General features: G+C 47.9%; 3 protein-coding genes and 1 long non-coding RNA gene across 9 annotated transcripts in view; 2 read left to right on the top strand and 2 right to left on the bottom strand.

The window, feature by feature from the left end:
- The first annotated feature begins 139 nt into the window (after window positions 1–139).
- LOC127593885 (sodium- and chloride-dependent betaine transporter-like) lies at window positions 140–7394 on the top strand. Its single transcript, XM_052055620.1, has 16 exons — window positions 140–316; window positions 535–736; window positions 1557–1691; window positions 2287–2427; window positions 2527–2644; window positions 3033–3086; window positions 3410–3539; window positions 4094–4228; window positions 5159–5262; window positions 5326–5450; window positions 5819–5931; window positions 6009–6146; window positions 6257–6359; window positions 6423–6523; window positions 6598–6744; window positions 6822–7394. The coding sequence occupies exons 2-16, from the start codon at window positions 547–549 to the stop codon at window positions 6981–6983; spliced, it is 1896 nt and encodes a 631-aa protein (XP_051911580.1). The 5' UTR covers window positions 140–316; window positions 535–546; the 3' UTR covers window positions 6984–7394.
- Window positions 2326–12995, bottom strand: LOC127593897 (uncharacterized). Its single transcript, XR_007960539.1, has 6 exons — window positions 12210–12995; window positions 7984–8052; window positions 5307–5487; window positions 4124–4213; window positions 2893–3080; window positions 2326–2452 (listed from the first exon to the last, which is right to left on the bottom strand). It is a non-coding gene; the product is annotated as an uncharacterized LOC127593897 (long non-coding RNA).
- LOC127593886 (sodium- and chloride-dependent GABA transporter 1-like) lies at window positions 8544–13621 on the top strand. 3 transcript variants are annotated; one of them, XM_052055624.1, is made up of 15 exons: window positions 8544–9121; window positions 9626–9988; window positions 10050–10181; window positions 10252–10352; window positions 10433–10542; window positions 10672–10804; window positions 11011–11145; window positions 11242–11345; window positions 11424–11548; window positions 11618–11730; window positions 11800–11931; window positions 11991–12093; window positions 12162–12262; window positions 13021–13188; window positions 13287–13621. In XM_052055624.1, exons 2-15 carry the CDS (start codon window positions 9748–9750, stop codon window positions 13380–13382), a joined length of 1794 nt encoding a protein of 597 aa, XP_051911584.1. In that variant the 5' UTR covers window positions 8544–9121; window positions 9626–9747; the 3' UTR covers window positions 13383–13621. The 3 variants fall into 3 exon arrangements, with proteins under 3 accessions (XP_051911584.1, XP_051911582.1, XP_051911581.1); XM_052055622.1 differs by having other exon boundaries at window positions 9709–9988; window positions 11242–11548; XM_052055621.1 differs by having other exon boundaries at window positions 11242–11548.
- Window positions 13059–20724, bottom strand: part of iqsec3a (IQ motif and Sec7 domain ArfGEF 3a) — a 34347-nt gene continuing 26681 nt past the window's right edge. The window contains exons 9-14 of one of the 4 annotated variants that reach the window (XM_052055615.1): window positions 19536–19661; window positions 18728–18827; window positions 18490–18648; window positions 18159–18248; window positions 17748–17791; window positions 13059–13400 (exon numbers count right to left, since the gene is read on the bottom strand). In XM_052055615.1, the coding sequence (XP_051911575.1) occupies window positions 13395–13400; window positions 17748–17791; window positions 18159–18248; window positions 18490–18648; window positions 18728–18827; window positions 19536–19661 (525 nt within the window). In that variant the 3' untranslated portion in view covers window positions 13059–13394. Of the gene's footprint in view, window positions 13401–13703; window positions 15830–17709; window positions 17792–18158; window positions 18249–18489; window positions 18649–18727; window positions 18828–19535; window positions 19662–20724 lie in introns of those variants that run through there. The other 3 variants (XM_052055612.1, XM_052055613.1, XM_052055614.1) reach the window with 3 other exon arrangements.

Raw genomic sequence — 20724 nt, 5'->3', positions numbered from 1 at the left:
AGGGGAAAGCCCAAATGGCAATTTCTAAGTGCAAAATATTACATCATAAAATAAATTGTTCTAAGGAAGGCATTTGATGCTTCCTCTGGAAGTTGTCCTCGTGATTCACAATAACACATTCACTGATTACAACAACCCCAATTCATACTCCTATTAGCCATGCATTCACCCTTTGGTCCCTTTTTTTCCACCCCCAGATATATGCGCATCCTCCAAAGACACACCCCGTTTGAGAACAAGACTTTTCCCTGCTAAACTCCTGCCCACTTCTTCATTTGGAGAGTTTTCCATCCAGGGTTCACTGCAAAGCCCACTGGTGAGTTGCATGTCTCGTTTCTAGGCACTAAAACAAGTTGTGTTTTCTTTAATTAACACTTAATTGCACTTTGGGGCCAGTAATTGTTTTTTGAACTGAGTAGCAAATTGGTCTGATTCCAAAAACATTATCATCTCTGCAAATGAGATCAAATGACAAACATCGTGAGTACATAAGTTATGAGTAGCTATGTCATGTTTAATATGTGCATGCAACAGACTTGAGACACCATGACTGATGAAGCAACCGGGGTGAAACCCAATGGACAGTCTGATCCAAACAAAGTGGACAGCGACAATGTGAGTCCGGCCAGGGCTAAGTGGGCCAATAAATGGGAGTTTTTGCTCTCCATGACCGGAGAGATCGTCGGCCTGGGAAACGTGTGGCGATTCCCCTATTTGTGCTTCAAGAATGGTGGAGGTGAGAGCTGTGTGTGTGTGTGTGTGTGTGTGTGTGTATGAGTGTGTGAGAGAGAGGGCGAGCGAGCGAGCGTGAGAGAGAGAGAGAGAGAAAGTGTGGGAGTATGTGGGAGTTTGGGAAAGCTGAACTTGATTGTTCTGCAAAATGGCTTCAAGATGTTGGCCCAACACCACTGTTATTTGATTCCACCCTATAAAAAAAAACCCTCCCAATATCAGTGAAATCTGCATGACAGACATCATCGAACACTTAATTCCAACCCCCGCACATACTTTTACCCTTTCCATATGCTTTAAACACATCTAAACTTAAGGAAAAAAAATGTATAGAAAACACGAGAGTGCATTGTAGCGTTGATGTCCTTGCATGTGCCTTTAAGAGGCGGGGCCAAGAGAGGAGGTACGCGGGTGTGTAAGTGAGAGCAGTGTCCGACAGCAGCTTTTGGACGAGTGTGCTGTGTTCGACTGTGCTTTGGTGATTCTGCCTGTCCTTTCCCACTTGTAAAGGCATAACAGTAACAAAGCATACAAAAATTCTGCTATGCTCAACGTGGCCACCTGGGGGCAGTGTAATACAGTAAGCTGCAATGATTGTTGTTCTTCGCAGAGGACAAAGAATATATGCGAGTGCGCTCACATGTGAATATATTGCCGCACAAATTTTTTACTTCCAAGTCATTGCAAAAATCACCCAAACGACGGCTCGTAACGTGAAGAACACGTATTTCGGGTCACTCAGATGTCAAGGTACCGCTATATTCTGCGGAATATCTTGCAACTTTTTGTCTTTTTTTTTTGTTTCCTCACACCACGGCGCACAGGTGTCTTCCTCATCCCGTACTTCCTGTTCCTGGCCTTTGGCGGGATCCCCATCTTTTTCCTGGAGACGGCGCTGGGCCAGTACACCAGTGAGGGGGCCGTCACTGCCTGGAGGAAGATCTGCCCAATGTTTCAGGGTGAGCTAGTGAAGAAGGAAAAAAAAGAAGAATAAAACAAGGCTGAGATTTGTTGAATAGCTGAAGACATGCAGCTGTAGTAGTAAACATTTGTAGACCTTGTGACAAACATAAATGGGGGCATGTAAGAAATGGTCAGGAGTAATGCAACCACGTTGGATATTTTACTGTACTCTTGAAAAAACATGTGCCAAACAGTTACGGCATTAGCAATTTTTCCACCTCGTGATGTCATGGAATTTTTTGAAGTTTTAAATGGCGGAAAATTGATTGGTATTTAATTCTGTGATACTTTGGTATTTAATTCTGTGATACTTTTGGCTGCCACTGGAGGGCACCACACTTCTCGAAATGAACACACGGGTCACGACCGCATCATTCTTAAGCTGTTTCTGTCATCGTTCGCACACCAGTTGGATGCAAAACTTTTTATTATTGTCTAATTTGCAACAATTAACCCAAAAAATAGCTTTAGTGATTGAATGTGATGCAAGATAGAGCTCATTCTCATAGGAAGAGTCTGCATTAAAGCACTTGGGGCGATGGCGGATGTTCTCTTTGTGACCGGCGTTCTAAAAAGCATGTTTGTTGTCAGGCGTGGGGATCGCCTCGCTCATCATCGTCATCTACCTGAACATCTACTACATCGTAGTGCTGGCCTGGGTCCTCTTCTACCTGTTCAATTCCTTCCAGAGCCCACTTCCCTGGTCCACGTGCGACAATGCGTGGAACACCGGTGAGCGGCGAGTAGCATCTGGCTCCTACGGAACACTGCCTTGATTTTACGGTAAGGCGCCCGTGCGCGATTTCCTCATCGGTGGTCTCATCCCCGCAGACAACTGTCACGACCGCACCGGCCTCTACGCCAACCCGAATCTGTTCCGCCCCGACGCTAACTGGTCCTTCCTCAACAACGTCAGCACCTACGACTACTTTGAAAACATCAGCAGCATGTGAGTCGTGCTTGGTCTTGCTCGCCTGGAGCTTGAACCCATTCGCAGAGGTCCGATTTCTTCATCTTCTGCTGAGAAACAGCATGAGCAAAAAAAATAAAATAAAATCGTGGAGCGTTGACAGAAAAAAAATTAAAATTAACCCCACCAAGGTTATTATAGTTCAAGAAAACCCCTTTTGTGAACTAAATAAACTCGACACAATAGCCCCACTACCTAAAGCAAACGTCACTCATTGCACTTCGTACCGTCATCGAATGTGTGCGACCGATCCAAAAGAAACTCGCTGGGAAAACATCGTGCTGCTCCGCTTTTGCGTCTGTTCGGTAATTGTTGACTCGTCGCCGTCCTTGACTTGCTCATTGTGTGCTCTGCTCCACCTCTGCAGATCCCTGAATGAATCCTTCTTCATGGTGAAGTCCGCCGAGGAGGAATTCTGGACGTGAGAAAAACAAAAAACAAAAACACGCTTACACCCCCACACAAGTTCACACTCATCCGCAGACACCATTTCTTTGACAGCACAAGGTAAACATAAGCGGCTTTCGGCAGCAAAGTGTTCCTCGCCGGCCACATGCAATCGCTTATGGCGCCGCATCGAATGTAAACATGGACGCCAGTTGCGCAACTTGGAAGTATTTTGATGTGATCCAGCTGCTTGCCGCCAGCGCTTGTTTCTTGCATGCTCTGTTGGATCGTTGCGACATGTGCCCTTGATTGATTGATTGACGGGCGCTTTTTTTTTTCCCTCTCTTCCCGCGGCAGCAATCGCGTGTTGAGGATGTCTGAGTCCATGTCCCTCGGCAAGGTGCACTGGGACCTGGCACTGTGCCTGCTGCTGGCCTGGGTCATTTGCTACTTCTGTATTTGGAAGGGAATCAAAAGTATGGGAAAGGTACGTGGACATATTCGTCAGCGCCCATGAGCAAGTTTCACTTTGTCTATTATTAGTAGAAGTTAAAAAAAAAAAAGTCTTCAGAAGCCACACTGAAAGAGACACAGGAAGTGTGGTATTTTGGTTTGACGTGCCCCATTCTCGGGTCATTTTCACGGTTCAGCGGCCGCTTGGAATTGTCTCTGTAAAATGTCAGCCTCTCAGGCCCGTCTCGCTTTGCGATTTTGAATTTAGTAAGCATGTCGGTCAAGCACGAGACACGCGCAGTAAAAAAAAAAAAAAAGGCTCTGCTATGAGGAGGCTATTTTGCGGAGTCGCTTTCAAAGGCAAACAAATTGCTCACAAATGTGAACCATGTGCACTCGACGCACGAGTGCCTTTAACCCGTTCGGGGACGGCGGTGACGACAATGGACAGGCCTCGCATGTTATCAACTTACGGGTTATCATTACTGGTGCATGAAAGGGTTGAATCACCAAAACGGGAATTTTTTTTTTTTTTTGCTTTGGTGGGAGTGTGAGAGCCCGTTAAATATTTGACCCGCGACGTTGCAGGTGGTGTACGTGACGGCGACCTTCCCATACCTGATGCTCATCATCCTCTTCATCCGAGGGGTGTCGCTGCCCGGTGCCGGCGAGGGCCTGAAATACTACCTCTTTCCCGACTTCAGCAGGCTGCTCAGCGCCGACGTAAGAAGAAAAGGGAAAATATCACATTTGAAGGGCAAACATAACCTACGTGGGGCCCCTTCGTGCGACCGGTCCTTATCCGTTTCTCCTTCCTGCCTCGTTTCCCCTCCCAAGCTTTTCCTCCTTAACAAGAAAAACAAACCGAGACGGCGAAAGCGAGCGTCAAGCGCATTTAAGCAGCACCCCCCCCAGGTTTAATTCATTTTATGGGCGCAAAGCGCACAAGCGCGGGTGTCGTCAGTATCGAGATGTATGTCCGGGTCCCTCGGGGGGGGGATACCGAGCAGCACTGGGATGGATGGTTGGCATGCTTAAGCACAATAGGAACATGTGTTGCTGGATATTAAAAGCGGAGTCTTGCCGTCTTGAAAGCGGGCGTTAGGTGTCAGAGGTCATCACCCCGTGGCGGTCATGCCTGCGCGGACTTCCTCTCGCTGTCTATAGATTCTCGTCAGTTCTTCTGGAATCAACACGAGCGACATGTTACAAATAGGGACGTTATGCAACGTGGTTGCTTTCCAGGCCGGCTTTCGCTTGTGAGGATCAAACATCTGGCCGGGTTCCGTTCCCCTCATGTGAATGTGTCTCTCCTTTGTCTTGAGCGACTCAGTGGGCGCCCGGGATCGATGTCCCAAAGGAAAAAAAAAAAATACAGCGGCAGGACATAACAGCTTCCTCTGTGTGAGCCTCGCGGCCATGTGTCAGCATGTAAATTGCAACCGATTTATTGGCGCCCGTCGCTAATGGCAACCATGTGTTGTCGGCTGGGAAAGCACTCGCGCCGGTGAAAATGTCGCGCGGGTTGTAAGGAAGGGGGGCGTTCGACAGCTTTCACTACAAAACGGGAGAAAAATGTAAAGAATTCGCAAAGTCTCGCTATTTCTCCTCTGTGTGTTTTTTTTTTACTGATAAAAGCTTTGCCCTGTGTAGGTTTGGCTGGACGCAGGGACTCAGGTGTTTTTCTCCTACGCTGTCTGCCAGGGAGTCCTGACTTCTCTCGGCAGCTACAACAAGTACAACAACAATTGCTACAGGTACAAGTGAACCAGCGGTGCCACCTCATGTTGAGATTTCTGACCGGTGTGCGCTCGCAACAGGGACTGCGTGGCGCTGTGCCTTTTGAACAGCGCCACCAGCATCTTCGCCGGCTTTGTGGTGTTCTCCACGCTGGGCTTCATGGCGTTCAACTTGGACCTGGCGGTGGAGGACGTCGTTCACAGTGGTGGGTCCCGGTTGGCGCTCGGCGGCCTGTTTGTGTTCTGAACAGAGGTGGCAAAAGAAAAAAAAAATTTCCATTAACCTGAACTCACAACAGCCAACGCAACAATCTCATTCACTGACACCCACGTCACTCACCGGGCCAGGCCCCGCCTTTTAAATCCACAGTCAGATATGCTACATTGGCGTGAGGAGGGCGACCTCAGCTAACATGCAGCATGTTTAAAAATCTAATCGGATTAATCGATGGTAGGGCTACAGATTATGATTAATTAATCTATTATTTTGTCGATTAATCACATTTTTAAAATGACTTAATTTCCATTGCTTGATTCAAATAGCAACAAATGTCTTACTGCGTCCATCCCCAAGGTCCTGGTTTGGCCTTCATCGCCTACCCCAAAGTGCTCTCAATGCTCCCCGGCAGCACTTATTGGACTGTGTTCTTCTTCCTCATGATGCTCTTCCTGGGTCTGGACACGCAGGCATGTGCCATGTATCCTCATCCACTCTGTCTTCTTTTTGAAAAATAAACAAAGAGCTCAGCTGTGTTTCTTCACAGTTTGTGTGCGTGGAGAGCTTAGCCACGGCCATCAGCGACCTGTTCCCGAAGCATCTGAGGAGGCCCTGCGCTCGGGAGATCCTGGTTTTGGTGATTGCGGCCGTCTGCTTCCTGCTGGGCCTACCCCTCGTCACCGAGGTAACGCGGCAATTTGGGCAGCCGCCTGATGGTCAAAGAAAGAAAAGCTTACAGGCACGGAAATGTTATTTAATTTAATGTTATTTAAAATAGATTTTTTTTTCTTAAAGGGAGGAATCATGCTCTTCCACCTGATTGACAGCTTCGGGCCGAGCGGGACCAGCCTACTCATCATCGCCTGCTTTGAGACCGTCGTCATCGGCTGGGTGTATGGTAGGTGGCTGTCTTGATATTTAATACAAGAGTGATTTGGTATGAAATAATTTGCACTAACAGGTGCGGATCGTTTCTTGGACAACATCGAGGACATGATCGGGTACCGTCCGTTTCCCGTTCTGAAGTACTGCTGGTTGTTCGTCACGCCGCTGCTCTGCGTGGTGAGCATCCTCGGCCACTTCCCGTTGTTGTCTTTCTGTCTGTCTGTCTGTCTGACTGACCGACTGGCTTCCAGATCACCATGTTTTTCGATCTGGCCAAGACGCATTCGCTGATGGTATACGACTACCAGCTGGGCAGGTGGGCCTTGGCCGTAGGCTCGCTGCTCATTCTCACACCGCTCATTTTCATCCCGGCGTTCATCTTCGTCACATTGTGCAGGGTGAGTGCTTGCCACGATCATTTTTGAAAACATTTTCTGATCTCGTCTTCTCGCGTCGGCTCGTATCGCCCGACTAGACTCCCCAGAGCATGACGACGCCTTCCAGCGAGCTCCGCCAGGCTCAGCCTCACAGGCCCGCACTGACGGTGTGCGACTACGTCGTCCACGGGCCTGTCCGAGCGAGGGCGGCGAGAGGAGGCGATGAGAAGATGGCGATGGGGGAAGTCAGCAGCGTTTAAAAGACTCAGGGCGTCATGTGGCGTGTTTATAGTTAAAGGTTTTCAGGGACCTCTTAGCAGACCCATTTGTTATTTTACATCATTAACACAGCCTAAATCTGGCAGCCATTGGCGAAAATCTGGCAAGTAACTGACATGGTTTCCTATTGATGCCACAAGATGGCAGTGAAGCACTTCTTTTGTGTAAATGAAACTCAACTCACTTCGACATTTAGTGTGTTTCGTGGAATGAGATCCTTGATTTAAGACCACCCTTTGCAGGTTCTGTGGAGGGCAAATGTCATGACTGTGTTTTTCTACATTACAATACTGTTCAATGCAAAATTTCTTTAAAAAAAATAAAGTTAAAAAAAATATATATATTTTTGGTGGGAGGCTGGAACGGATTAATTCCCTTTCCATTCATTTCAATGGGGAATGATGACTTGGTGGCAGAGCATTTTGTCCTCCATTCACTTCTACATAGTTCCCTGACGCCATGACTGCACCAAATCATTATTTTTTTTAATTTTAATTCTACAAAAATCAACATTTGAACGGGAATTTGTTACACCGCGTGTATGTTGTATATGTGCCCTACTCTGTACTACAAATGTATACTTTATATAACACGTAGAACAAATTTCCTTTTGAGGTCGATCACACGTGTGTGAGATGTGAATCGGCATTCGATGAGCGCATGCTTCCGTTTGTTTAGTTGCCCCACAGTTGATAGAGGAAAATGAAGCCTGATTGTGTGCGCTTGTACAAACGCTGGCTTGCCTACATGGATGCAATCTTTTTTATTATTAAAATAAATACCGGTAACACTATGATTATGTTGTCATTGGGCACGTCGGAATTGTTTGGTCATAGATTGGATTTTGAGGGACAGCGGTTGCTACAGTGGACAGCTTATCGCGTTATCAGGTGACAGGGTGCATGAAAGCGTTCATTCGGACGGATTGGGGGGAATGATAACGCAGCAGGTAGAAGAAATGGAAAACTGACTGTCACTTACAGATTATAGCTGGCTCCGTATTTTCACTTCCTGTCGGTGTGATGGCCACGCATCCCAATTCTTCTGTTCCTAGGGGAAGGTAAAGATTTCGTATTATTTATGAAGTGGCACTTTTTCCTCACAGGGCTAAACATTTTTTTTTTTTGCAGACATATGCAATTCATTTCCCTGCATATTTTCATCCCAATTATACACAATGTCCTCTCAATTTACACAAACATAAAGCATCTCCAATTTCCATCACGGAAGACGAATGAGCCGTCTCACAATGCGGCGGCGCGCCGAGGTGTGGATGAGTTTTTCAACTGACAAGATGAAATCCCATTGAAGGCGCCTAATGAGGCCTTCCCCTCTTTATCATCGTCACCAAGATGGCCGCGCGGATCGCGGCTGTCAGAGCCGGTTTCCATCTGGTGTTGTTTACTAGGCCGCCGATCGATGTGGCTTAATTTTGATTCTCCCCGAGTGTCGTCAGCAAAGATAACGAGGGGCGATGACACCCTGAAGCCGCCGTCGAGAGCAGAGATGAAAATTCAAGTCAAATGTGATGCTAAAGCTTGTGAACTTTTACTTTCCACAGTCGTCCAAATATTATTGCGCCGATTTCATCCCTTCAGTCTCCTCTTCAGGAGGTAAAATGCAGGACTTTCCACGTATTCCTCCCCTGTTGAAGTCCTTTGGTGCCTTGGCAGTGTGTTTTGGTCTTGTTGATATTGTTCCATGATGAAGCTTCTCTTGATTAGTTTGCATTTTTCTGTAAATTGCCGGACAATATGATTTTGAGTGTCAACCACACACATGACACACCATGTGCCACCATTCTGCGTGTATGTGTGTGTGTGTGTGATCGGCATATCCCATATGGCCGCAGGCGGTGCGGGGCACTGAGCTGTAATCAAAGCGGGCACACAGGTCGAACTTTATTAGCACCCACTCGATAGCCGCGGCTATCAAGGACAACCGGCAGAGCGCCGATACGGCAGAGAGCGTGAGCGGGGAACGTCGGCGAGGTCTTGTCGGGGAGCGGAGAGCCTCCCGTGGGCCTGAGGAGGCAGCCCCAATTGACACTTTTTTTTTCTCCATGACCTTTTGAATCAAGGTGTGGTGAAGGAGTTGATGAGGTGGACATTTGCGCTAGGTAAGGCCGTTCTTCCCCTTTGACGTCCCGCATGGCTGAGAAAGACAAACGCTTGATTGGTAATGGAGAGCAATCAGAAACTCTGCTTTATCTTATTAGAAGAAGTCACTTTACACAACGACGCACGTTCCTTTGATTGAAATTGAATTTACTTTTCGCTCCGACGACCCCCACCTCCCCCATCCCATTAAAAAGTCATCCAAATCTCAAAGCGTGGATCCTCTGCATGGCTGCACGATGTCTTCTCATGAGCATCAATCAGCACCTACCTATAAATATTGCAGCGATGTGATTGCGCACTCAGTGCGGTGATCAAATGAAAAGTGGCGATGTGAACATTTTCTAGGCCAATCAATCACCGGCAAATGCTTCATCTCTCACTGTGCCAACTTTCTGATGCTGGAATAAGTAGATATTATTCACCATCTTTTGTGCTACAAAGTAGCCGCCGTCTCTCACGGACTTTGGTGCAAACTAACCATCAGTTCTCGTTTTTTTTCATAGCTTTTCAGCCTATTTGCATCCATCGACCGAAGAACCAAACGCCATCTTGAGAACATCTTCCTGAGCAGGACTTTTTTTTGCAGAGCCCCAAAAGAATCCACTTTCTCATTGGCGGTGCCACCATGGGCAAGACGGGACAGAGTACGGTGGACTTAAACTCCCCGAGTGACATCAAGCAAGCGGTTCCCTTTGAGCAAATGGTGCACGCGGCGCCCCCTGCGGATCATGACGAGCCAAAAGAGGAGCCACCCGACCGAGGCAGCTGGAAAGGCAAGTTTGACTTCCTCCTGTCGTGCATCGGGTACGCCATCGGCTTGGGGAATGTCTGGAGGTTCCCGTATTTGTGCGGCAAGAATGGCGGAGGTAAGTTCTCCACGATCGAAACGTCGCTGTCACGCGACTGATTCGTCTCCTTCCCGTCAAGGTGCTTTCTTGATCCCGTACTTTTTGACGCTGGTGTTTGCCGGGATTCCACTCTTCTTACTGGAGACGTCTCTCGGACAATTCACCTCGGTGGGAGGGCTGGGAGTGTGGAAGCTCATGCCGATGATGAAGGGTAAAGATGACGTGAAGGTTCCTCCAAAACGGTCGAGGTAGAACCGTGACAAACGCGTTGGTGTCAGCAGGTGTCGGTCTGGCCGCCGTGGTGCTCTCCTTCTGGCTCAACATTTACTACATCATCATCATAGCCTGGGCCCTCTACTATTTGTTCAACTCCTTCGGGTCGGTACGTTCGAAGCAAGTCTTCCGCCGAGGTTTTTGTTGGCCGGGTTCAGATTTTTTTTTTTCTGTTTCCGGGTGTGCAAGGAGCTGCCCTGGCAAAACTGCGACAATCCCTGGAACACGGCAAAGTGTTTCTGCAACTACAGCCTGACGGACACCACCAACCTGACCAGTGCGGTCACGGAGTTCTGGGAGTGAGTCTCCGTGGTCTTTTCCCTTCCAGAGAGATTTGGACGCTGTGGCTTTGCGCAATCGGGATAAATCCACCGACGTCAGCGGATTTTGGGAGTGACTTTAACATCACTTGTTGGGTGTTTTCCAAGGCGTAACATGCACCAGTTGTCCAACGGTCTGGAGGAGCCCGGGGAGCTCCGTTGGCCCCTGGTGGGCACCCTGGCTCTCGCTTGGGTTCTGGTCTATTTTTCAATCTGGAAGGGAGTGGAGTGGACGGGGAAGGTCAGACTTTTATTGTGTCGTTCAAAATGACGGGCAGGCGCAAAAGAAATTATTTTTTTATCTTCTCTCGCTGAAGGTTTAACTTTGAGAAATGTCAACCACTGAGGATGAGGTGGAGAAAGTGTCACGCGGTGTTAATTGGAAACGATGGAGATGATGGAGGCAGATTTCAGACTTGGCTAAAGGAAACTTTTCTCTCCATTGAGGTGGTGTATTTCTCGGCGACCTATCCCTACTTTATGCTCTTCATCCTGTTCTTCCGCGGGGTCACCCTCCCGGGAGCCATCGACGGAATCCGCTTCTACATCACCCCTGACTTCAAGAAGCTCATCAGCTCTGAGGTTAAAAAATCCTCGATACACACGATTCAATTTCTTGCTTGGTCTTGTCCGAAAATTGCACATTGACAATTTTACGTCCTACTTTTGTGTCTTAAGGTATGGCTGGACGCCGCTACCCAAATCTTCTTCTCCTACGGCCTAGGCCTGGGCTCGCTCATCGCACTGGGCAGCTACAACAGCTACAACAACGACGTCTACAAGTACGGGCCGCATTTCGACGTTGTACGCCGACGGCCATTTTTGTTTCCCGCTGCCAAGCGCACTATCGTCCATTCCAGGGACTCCATCATCGTGTGCTGCATCAACTCCTGCACCAGCATGTTCGCCGGTTTTGTCATCTTCTCCATCGTGGGCTTCATGTCGCACATCACCAAGAAACCTGTTCAGGAGTTGGCCGCTTCGGGTATTCGACGGAGGCGTTGGGACTCGTTCGGCTCTGAGTGGCGCTAATGGAGTGTTTGTGAAAATACAGGTCCTGGCTTGGCGTTCTTGGCGTACCCACAGGCGGTCACGCAGCTGCCGATGTCGTCTCTGTGGGCCATCCTGTTCTTCTCCATGCTCATGATGCTGGGATTGGACAGCCAGGTACAAACAACGCAGGGCAAAGAAAAAAAAAAGACAAGCCAATAATCCTTCTTGCCGCTTTCCAATCAGTTCTGCACGGTGGAAGGCTTCATCACAGCTCTGATGGACGAGTATCCCTTATTGCTGAGGAAGCGGAAGAAGGTGTTCATCTTGGGGGTCTGTTTCGTGTCCTTCATCATCGGGTTCTCCAACATCACACAGGTAAACCACATGACAAAACAACCCCGGTAGGTGCTACATTTTCCCCGCGTGTCTTCCAGGGTGGCCTGTACGTGTTCAAGCTGTTTGACTATTACTCAGCCAGCGGAATGTGCCTCCTCTACCTCGTCTTCTTCGAGACCGTCTCCATCGCCTGGCTTTACGGTAGGAAGCGTCCGGCGACGGTGGCAATTTCTCATCTTTTTGCCCTGACGTCGATTTTGATGGCGCAGGCGCCGAGAGGTTCTACAACGACATCGAGGACATGATCGGCTACCGACCTTGCGTTTGGTGGAAGCTCTGTTGGAAGTTTTTCACGCCGTTCATCTGCCTGGTAGGCCGACAGGAAAGGATTTCATTGACTCGACCTCTGTGACACCAATCTGTCACTGTCATGTTGTCGCTAAGTCAAACTGGTGACGATCAATATGTCTGGTACTGTTGCGGTCGAGAAACAACAATGTGATTGGCAAATGGCGAAATTCAACTACGTAGTTCCAGGAGGTCTTTGGTACTATTCAAACGTTGGAATCAAACACCCAGCTTCCTTGGGGGTAGTTAGCTCAGAGAGATTCAAAACACAGTTAGCGCTAGCATGCAAATAAGTGGCTAGCATGCATGCAAATCAAACACCCTGCTGTTGTGTAGCTTTCTGTCAAACATCTTAACAGCAACACGTGGTTAGCCTAGCCTAAACTGCAAGCCAGTTAAGGATGGACAGGATTAAACTTTCACATTTTCATGAAAATGTCAAGCTAGAATAAGAAATGTGAAGGGTTTCTGAATGAAAAATGACAACGGTATGGAATGCTAAACATGTAGTGATTTCTTAAACATAAAACCGCGGCAATTTGCTTGTTAGCTTCACCTAGCTTCTAGGCTGTTCTGGAAAGGTTTGACCCTTCGCATTCATGTTGAATAAAAAGTCCAAATAAATCAGATACAACATTACCATTGTACGTAAAAATGCAAAAAATAAAGCATTTGGTCAGTTGAACAAAGCGTCGTCTGGGTATGTGCAGGCTTGACGCCAAATGAATGCGGTGTTGTCGCATCACATTCCCCGTGTAAGTCAAATGTCTTTTATTTCAGGGTGTGTTTACCTTCAGTGCAGTGGAGATGACGCCGCTGACTCTGGGCAAGTACGTGTACCCTGTGTGGGGGCAAACCATTGGCTGGTTCATGGCCTTTTCGTCCATGGTCCTCATCCCGGGCTACGTGGTCTACATGCTGTGCACCACGCCAGGATGCGTCAAGGAGGTACGGCGTAACTCTCGCCCGCTTTATCTCCCTACTTGGAAATGACGCAGGAGGGGGGTGAACAGAAACAATAAATATAGCTCTTTTGTGACCTTCAGCGCTGGAAGAAGATGACGACGTCGCAGCAGGAAGTCAAGCCATCGGGTCACGACGTTTTTACCCACACTGGGAATGTTGGTGAAGCCCTCGTCTAGCCCACCCTTCTGTCATCCCTGAAATAATAATCATGCCGTCACGGCGGATTTAGTGACACTTGGATGTATTTTACTCGGGTGTTTTACAATGTAGACCATACTTGGTGTTTTTGATGACATAAACTGACAAAAAAAGCAACGCACGCCATATTTACAATGTCAGACGCATGTAAATATGTTGTCTGCAAATCGTGTTTTTGGTGTGCTGAATAACGTCTGGTCATAAAAAATAAATAAAATCAGGACAGAAAATTATTGTTCGATTTCTCCGGTGTGCTTAATGAAGTGTCCTCCAAGAATCGAGCGTAGCAAACACAGATGGACTTGAATGATGTTTAATAGCATGTTGATATACTGCAAAGACAGTTCAAGAGAGGACTTCACCCGCGGGAAGTGATGGCTCATTTCTCTCACACTCCCTTATCTTTAACTTTTTTTTTTAAATTAATTAAATGTAAATTCCCTAACATGGTGTCATTACGTCATTCATGAAGCAGTGCACTTGTATATATGGGAGAGCCCTTTGGTCGGTGTCCTGTCGTAAGGTGAAAGTCAGCCACTCGCGGGACTCCCTAAATGCTACATTGGTTGCCATGGTAACGTCCCGTACACGCACACACGGACATAAAGCATCTCCCAAGGAAACGAGACAGTTAAGGAGGGGAGCAAGGGAAGGAAAAAAAGAACCTGACATTTCCACTCACACGCTTATTTCAATCATGTACATGGGGCCAACATGCAAAACAAATCAAAGAGGAACAAACGCTTTTTAACGTTATGTTTTTCAAGCCAATGAAAATAAATCAACCAAAGTGCTCATCCTTGCTATTTTATGGTACCTTGGTGTGTTGATGCGATGCGAAAATCTCTCGAAATAGCACAAAGAGTTGCAGTAATGCTGAGATTGTGCCGATGCATTAAGCAGGATGAGCTCATTTCTTTTTTTTTCTCATTCTCTTTTTTTCCCCACTTTTAAGTCAATGTGATGTTACCAGTGAATAAAACAGGCGCCCAGAGTTTAAAAAAAAATCTATAAATCTGCCTGGTGGCTGACAGCTGACTGGTCGGGTCTGGGTGCTCTAGCTCACTTGGGGCATTTTTGTTTTAATGCATAAAAGATGAGGAGCGGGGCATCGAGTGACCCGTTTCAGAGTGAGGGTCATGTGATTATTAAAAGGCTGCTTGTCCTTTCCGACATCTTTGGGATGTGATATTTACAATCGGCTCTCGAGGAAAAGAGATCAGATAACACCCTGCTTATTATCATCGGCATTTTCTAGCTCTAGCGTGAGGGGTTGTTGATTATCCATTTTGTTTTTCTTGCTTTTTGGGGATAAATGTCAGGCTACAAAGATAAGCAAGAGATATGAGAAGACAAAACACGCGGAAAGTGGGTGGCAAAACACGCACAAAGGCTTAGATAAAAAATAAACTGGGAAATTCGAGATTGCCTGAAAAAGCGAAGAAGCGTCATCGTCCCCCTAAACGAGAAACTTGGCGGCCACAGTGCGTCTCACTTGTGAAAGTCTGGTGAATATAAGCAGTCCATTTCCTGGAGAAGCAAAGAAAAAAAAAAAGTAGCAGCCAGCGTGGGAGCCGTGTCCATCCATCCATCATGAATAAATGTTTGGCTTTGCAAATGTCACTTTTTTTTTTTTGGCACAACAGTCGCAGGTGAGGATATTTCCGCTCTTTGTCCATCCACAATTTGAGCTCCAGTTAAAAAGGTGTTTTGAAAATCAAGTCACACGTCATCTACACATGACGTTGCTTGGTTCTTCTTTGTCAAATCTAAGCATATTTTGCTAAATATAATTATAGAAGTATTTTCGGTATTCTTCTGATGATATCTTTCATCTTGTATGTACATTTGTACTGTTAAATGGCGTGAGTGGGGTGAATGACACGAAATCTATTTACACCATGCTCCGAGAGCCGCTAGGGGTCCGATGTAGACTGAGGCGGGGGTCCGGGGGGATGTATTGGTGCGGGTGGTTGTACGGCGGCGGCGGCGGGGGCAGAGGGGGTTGGTGGCCGTCGCTGCCGCCGCCGCCGCATAGTGATGCGTCGGGCGAGCGCAGCGGCGTGGACGTGGCCGACTGGCTCAGCTGGTAGTGCTGGTAGTAGTGGTGCGGGTGGTAGTGGGGGAGCGAGTGAGGGCGGGGGTGGGGGGGCGCGTGGCTGAGGAATGCCTCCATGCGGGCGTGGCCGCCGTTGTCCAGCATGATGACCTTGACGATCTGCTGACACTGGATGAGCGCCTCGGGCCGCAGGTCGGCCACGCTGGCGGCGGGCTGGGGGCGTGGCCGCTGGGCCGGGGTGCTCGGGTGTTGGGGCGAGGCGGCGAGCCCCGGGTGGAAGAACAGCTCCCCCCCGTGGTTAAGAAGACCCGCGTTCTCGGGACTGCTGCTGAGCTGGTACGTCTGAAGCCTGTTGTGAATTGACACCTAGTTTAGAAAACAGCCAAGAGAACAGCATCAAATGTTATCAAGCTGGTTCCTCCGCTACGATCCGTCAAGCCCTCTTTATTCTTTTGGGGTTTTTTTGAGGGGGAGGGGGAGGGTGGTGGTGAAGTCAGAACACACACACGCACACACGTGGGGTGGGTGGGCTTGGTGTGGTCCTCCGTGGATGCTGGCAACACTGATGGGAGTTGTGCGTGAGGGGTAGTGAGTGAGCCCGGTGGTTCCAAAGGGGACACTGAGGGCATCTGCATCGCCCTTCCAAACCACTGTGTGGCGCTATGCGGGAGGGGACAGCGGACACGAGGATACTCGGGGGAGGGATATTGAGTGGAGGGAACCAGAACATGTGCGGTTGGTAGAAGTGGAGGGGGGGGGAAGCACACAAGACGTCCAACAAGCAACGAGGCAAGATGCACAAGTCACATGATTAAGACTCCATTCTTTTCTATTGGATGTGCAGCTCTTCTCGGAGATGATTTTATTTTAATTTTATTTTTTTGAAGTCAAGAAAAAGTGGATCAATCGATGATATAAGAGCGCACTGCAGCGGTGGCAAAACCTCTCTTTCACGTCAAGATAGAGCATCCAACCGATACACAAAGTTCTCATCACCAGAGTTGTAACAGTTTGGGATTTTGCATTCTTATTAAAGGTGGAAGTCAGAATTCCGGACTGGTAATTGGTTCGAACCTTTTTAATTCAGAACAAGAACACGATAATCATCCGGTCCTAAAGCAAACCTTCCTGGGAGTGTTCCGCCAATTTTGGAACAGTCGGATCCAAGATGGGTGAGGTCGTCCCTTGACGGCGTTCCGATCATCTTCCAGCGCAAATGATTGGGAGTGGCTCTTACACAATCAGCCAGTGGGAGGTCCAAGATTGGATCCGCAGGCAGGTTCTCATGCCGGCAATATTTCAGTTTTTCAGGGCGGGTTAATGGTCTCAACTGCGTTTGGCGGCTCCTCGGCAGTTATTGATCCTTCAAGGTAATGACCCTTGTGATATTTATTCCTGCTCAGGTCTTCATCTTCTATTCTATCAATCTGTTTTGACAAGCTTGTTGACTCCTTTGTGGACTGCCGCGATTCCTTTCCGACAACAAGCTGCTTGGAGAGGATTCTGACAGCGAACCGTTCAGGTACTCGTTTTTTCCTTCCCCGCCACTTTGTGAACATGAGCTGATTGCCCATCTCGTCGCGTCACATCAGCGAGCAGCTGTTTGGTGACTTTGCACGGCAACTTCCTCCAACTGCGGACGGGATAGAAGGATGGGGACCCAAGAGCTGCGCTGTGCACTGCGGCGACGGCCCGACAACCCCACTCGCCGGCAACCCACTTCCTCTCCTCTCCCGGGCAAATGCGCTGTGACAGCTAACGTTTCCTTCGCACCGGCCCGCTGACATTTACCGCAGCGGCCTGTGTGGAAGGACGGAGAGGACAATCTCCCACAATGAGAAGCATTTGAAATCTCAAATTAAATCAATTGCCCACCGCAAAAAAAAAAAAAAGCTCAATATCTAATTAAGCCACCAGGAAGACGGGGCCGAGTTATATTCAATGTCAACTTGAGGCTGCGTGCGCGTCCTCTGCCTCCGGGGGGCGCACCGCCGCAGAGAAGCAGAATGGGAAAAGGTCATCCTGTAGCGACAAAACCTCCAGAATAATGTAGTCGAGATGGCTTCTATTTGCACGAGATGCTTGTCCAGGCGTTTGGATGAGTGGAAATAGGGGATCCAAATACATTTGTTGTTGTTGTGGTTGTTTTTTTCATGGATGCCACTCTTAATTTGATGCTCATGCATCCGTGTATACATTTTGTATTGATCCGGGTTCCTCCTAACTACGCTAGCTTGAGCACTTACCTGTCGTAGGGGACGTGGCCTTGTCGTTAAGCACTCACCTCCACGGCATTTTGTCCACTTCTGTCCTCCGCCTCCTGGTTTCCTGAAGCCACATTGTTACATTAATGCCGCTAACATGTTGCGTAGGTCCCAACCTTTACTGAGCCATGGCACATATTTTAAATGACAAAAATCGCAATGCACAGTACGAGACAACAACTCATATTAAAAAAACAAAAAAACAAAAAATAACCAACAACCCTCACCCGCAAATTTTCCCATGTTTTAAAATAAAGACTTAAAAGAAATAGTCCTCTCCAGTTTTGCAATTTATTAAGTAATTATCATGCTACCACATCTAAGCTAATTTTGCTAGCACGCCTACACCGTTTTATATTGCTAACACACGAAGCTAACAAGCTGTTTTCTCCTTTAAAATCAGTGGCGTAGTCCAGCTTCATATTGCCTACCTGCCGCGTCACCGTGTTTTCCCCGCAGCTCCAGTTGCGTGCCGTTGTTGATCGGCTGCGTCTTGGACCCCTGCTGCTTCTCCAGCTCCCCTGAAGTGAGCCAACCAGAGCATAAGACACGCACCGATGCCCCCATCATCATCAGCATCATCGCGGCGGCATTGCACAGGCGTCGACGTGCACTGCCCACGCCGCTCACGGCGTGGCTCTTTATCGCAGTAATTAAACGCCACGGTTGATGCTAATTGCACGTCGCCGCCAATCACGCTGACTGTGCAACGTTGTTTTGGCTTTGTGAAGTTCTGGATTGAAGATATAAATAAAATCTTACACTCGATGCGGATCTGCTCCATCTCCGAGACCTCGGCAATGGACTCCTTCAGGTCCTCCACAAATTTGAGAAGCTCCTCGGCACTTTGAGCGCAGAAGTTGAGCACCTGCTTCTTGTCGGAGCCGAACAGCGACAGGATGGTGATGCCGTGAGGGTAGTCTGACAGGGTGGGGGGGGATTCATTACGAATTAAAAGCAAATTCCAGTGTGCTCAACAAATGCAGATACGGTGACTCACATTCATTGTCAAATAAGTGGAACTGCATGCCGAGAAGGCCCAGGGCTTTGCAGAACGTGTAGGCCGCCGAACTCTTCTTCTTTGGACAAAGCTTTAATATCTATGGATGACCCCAAAGAAAAAAACATTTAAGAATTGCATTAAAAATGGAAAAAAATCGATTTGTCTCTTCTTGTGGTACAAATAGAAAGATTTTACTTGACACGTTACATTGACAACTTTGAATAAAATGTATTTGCCTCGTGTCAAAATGCAATCATTGCGACTTTGTGGTGACATTTCTATCACTTTTCGGACTCGAGCAAGGAGCGTCTCATGAGAATTCATCCCACTGCTAACTGGCCATGAAAACCACCGGCACGAAATGTGCCTTTTACCCTTTTTTTTCCCCCTGCAGCCGCTAATTATGAGTACGGCACTTTCGTCCTCCCCTTTGTGTGAGATCAGCATTTTGCATAATGACGGCTGCCGAACGACTTTGAGACGATAACCCCGCGACGTGACTCCTAATGAGAAGAATAATTATGCCCGACACAAAGTCTTTGATTTGCGCCGTGGCCCGAGTCAAACCACTTTTTTTCCGCCCCACCTTCCGGCTGCTCTGCGGGTGGAGGGGGGGGGGAGCAGATCTTTCCTGCTCGACTTTATGAGAAGAAACACATGCACAAATGTCCAAATTAAGAGAGGTGTCACAACAGTATAAGAAGCTTTCATGCGCGCACTCGACGCGGGGAGGCAAGTTGAAACCGTCATTCGTCAGGCGGAATCCGCCAGGCGTGGAAAAGTCAGACACGTCTTTAAAAGTTACCACAATGAGATCGTTGAAGAGGAACACTTCGCGCTGGTGCGCCGCCTGCTTCTGGGCCTTGTTGACGTCCGTCACCTCGAAGAGACGGCTGCAGCACACCAGTCGTCTGTGAGGCACCGACAGCACCTGCGGACACGTTCAGGCAAAAATAATCAATCCCCGCACGCCACAGTTAAAAAAAATAAAATAAATAATACTGTCTCATTTCTGCTACTTGGCAGGATGGAAGAAATGTTGACATCAAGTGGAACTCGTCTGATAATGAACACTAAGAATATTTTGGTGAAGTGAGCAATGCTGACTCATGTCATGAATGTATTTTATTTGCAATTTTACCATCGCAGCCACCTCAGGCTCCCGGCGTCCATTTTAAGTTCATACCAGCCAACTTGAAGATACATAAAGACGATAGGAGGCGGCGGCCTCGTCTTCCTTGCTTCCTTTTCTTACACTAATCCGACTGCGTTGAGTGTGAGCCGTGTGGGTCCCGTCACGGGGTCACGTAAAGGTTTATCATGACACAAGCTTGGCTGCACAAAATTGCCTTTGCGGTGTGCTCCAATCATATCCTCGGATAAAAAGGAAGCAATGGAAAAGGGCTGTCAGGAGCACAACCGGCTCTCATTTGTGATTAGATCAGAATGTACGCCCGGCATTTCAGCTTTTCCGCCAGCACCCCCGCGGATAATTTGCACAACCTTCTGCTTTCGCCGCGGGGATGGTGCACATTTCCTGCTCGCCCCCTTTTTTTTTTTTTTTTTTTTTACATCTCGGCTCATGTCAGAGAGGCATGTGATGACATCATTAGCATGAAACCCGACGGTGTTACAATGAATGTATATGACCGCCCGCAGTTTGTCCTAAATAGACAAGAAATGTTGGATTTACCGCGCGGCAAATATTTGAGACGCAGCGAGGACTGAGCTTTAATCAAGTTTTAAAATATTCATACCCGCCAAAACTTCCGTGATGGAGAAAGCCATTGCAGTGAACTCCCATTTATACGTTTTGGGCCCATCAGAAATTCATGTAAATTCCTGATGTGGAGAGACCACATCATTCTTCCACATGCTTTAAACACCAAACTTATGAAAGCATACTTTTTAAAGTATTCTTCGGTGCCTATTCTACATCTCTCGCTCGCATCGCTCTCCTAATAAGATGCAAAAGAGGCTTGCTTCAAGCAATC

This window comes from Hippocampus zosterae, chromosome 21 (assembly GCF_025434085.1).
Source record: "Hippocampus zosterae strain Florida chromosome 21, ASM2543408v3, whole genome shotgun sequence".
NCBI lineage: Eukaryota > Metazoa > Chordata > Actinopteri > Syngnathiformes > Syngnathidae > Hippocampus > Hippocampus zosterae.
Note: the sequence above shows the minus strand (reverse complement) of the source record. Positions and strands in the feature narration are given on the sequence as shown.

What these genes read in the sequence shown, in the direction of transcription:
- LOC127593885 (XM_052055620.1), top strand. Translation starts at nt 547, where the DNA reads ATGACTGATGAAGCAACCGGGGTGAAACCCAATGGACAGTCTGATCCA. An exon ending in GCCGAGGAGGAATTCTGGAC is followed by an intron (nt 3,087 to 3,409) that starts GTGAGAAAAACA and finishes TTCCCGCGGCAG; the next exon opens with CAATCGCGTGTTGAGGATGT. An exon ending in TACAACAACAATTGCTACAG is followed by an intron (nt 5,263 to 5,325) that starts GTACAAGTGAAC and finishes CGCTCGCAACAG; the next exon opens with GGACTGCGTGGCGCTGTGCC.
- LOC127593886 (XM_052055622.1), top strand. Translation starts at nt 9,748, where the DNA reads ATGGGCAAGACGGGACAGAGTACGGTGGACTTAAACTCCCCGAGTGAC. An exon ending in AGAAGCTCATCAGCTCTGAG is followed by an intron (nt 11,146 to 11,241) that starts GTTAAAAAATCC and finishes TTGTGTCTTAAG; the next exon opens with GTATGGCTGGACGCCGCTAC. An exon ending in CTCCATCGCCTGGCTTTACG is followed by an intron (nt 12,094 to 12,161) that starts GTAGGAAGCGTC and finishes TTGATGGCGCAG; the next exon opens with GCGCCGAGAGGTTCTACAAC.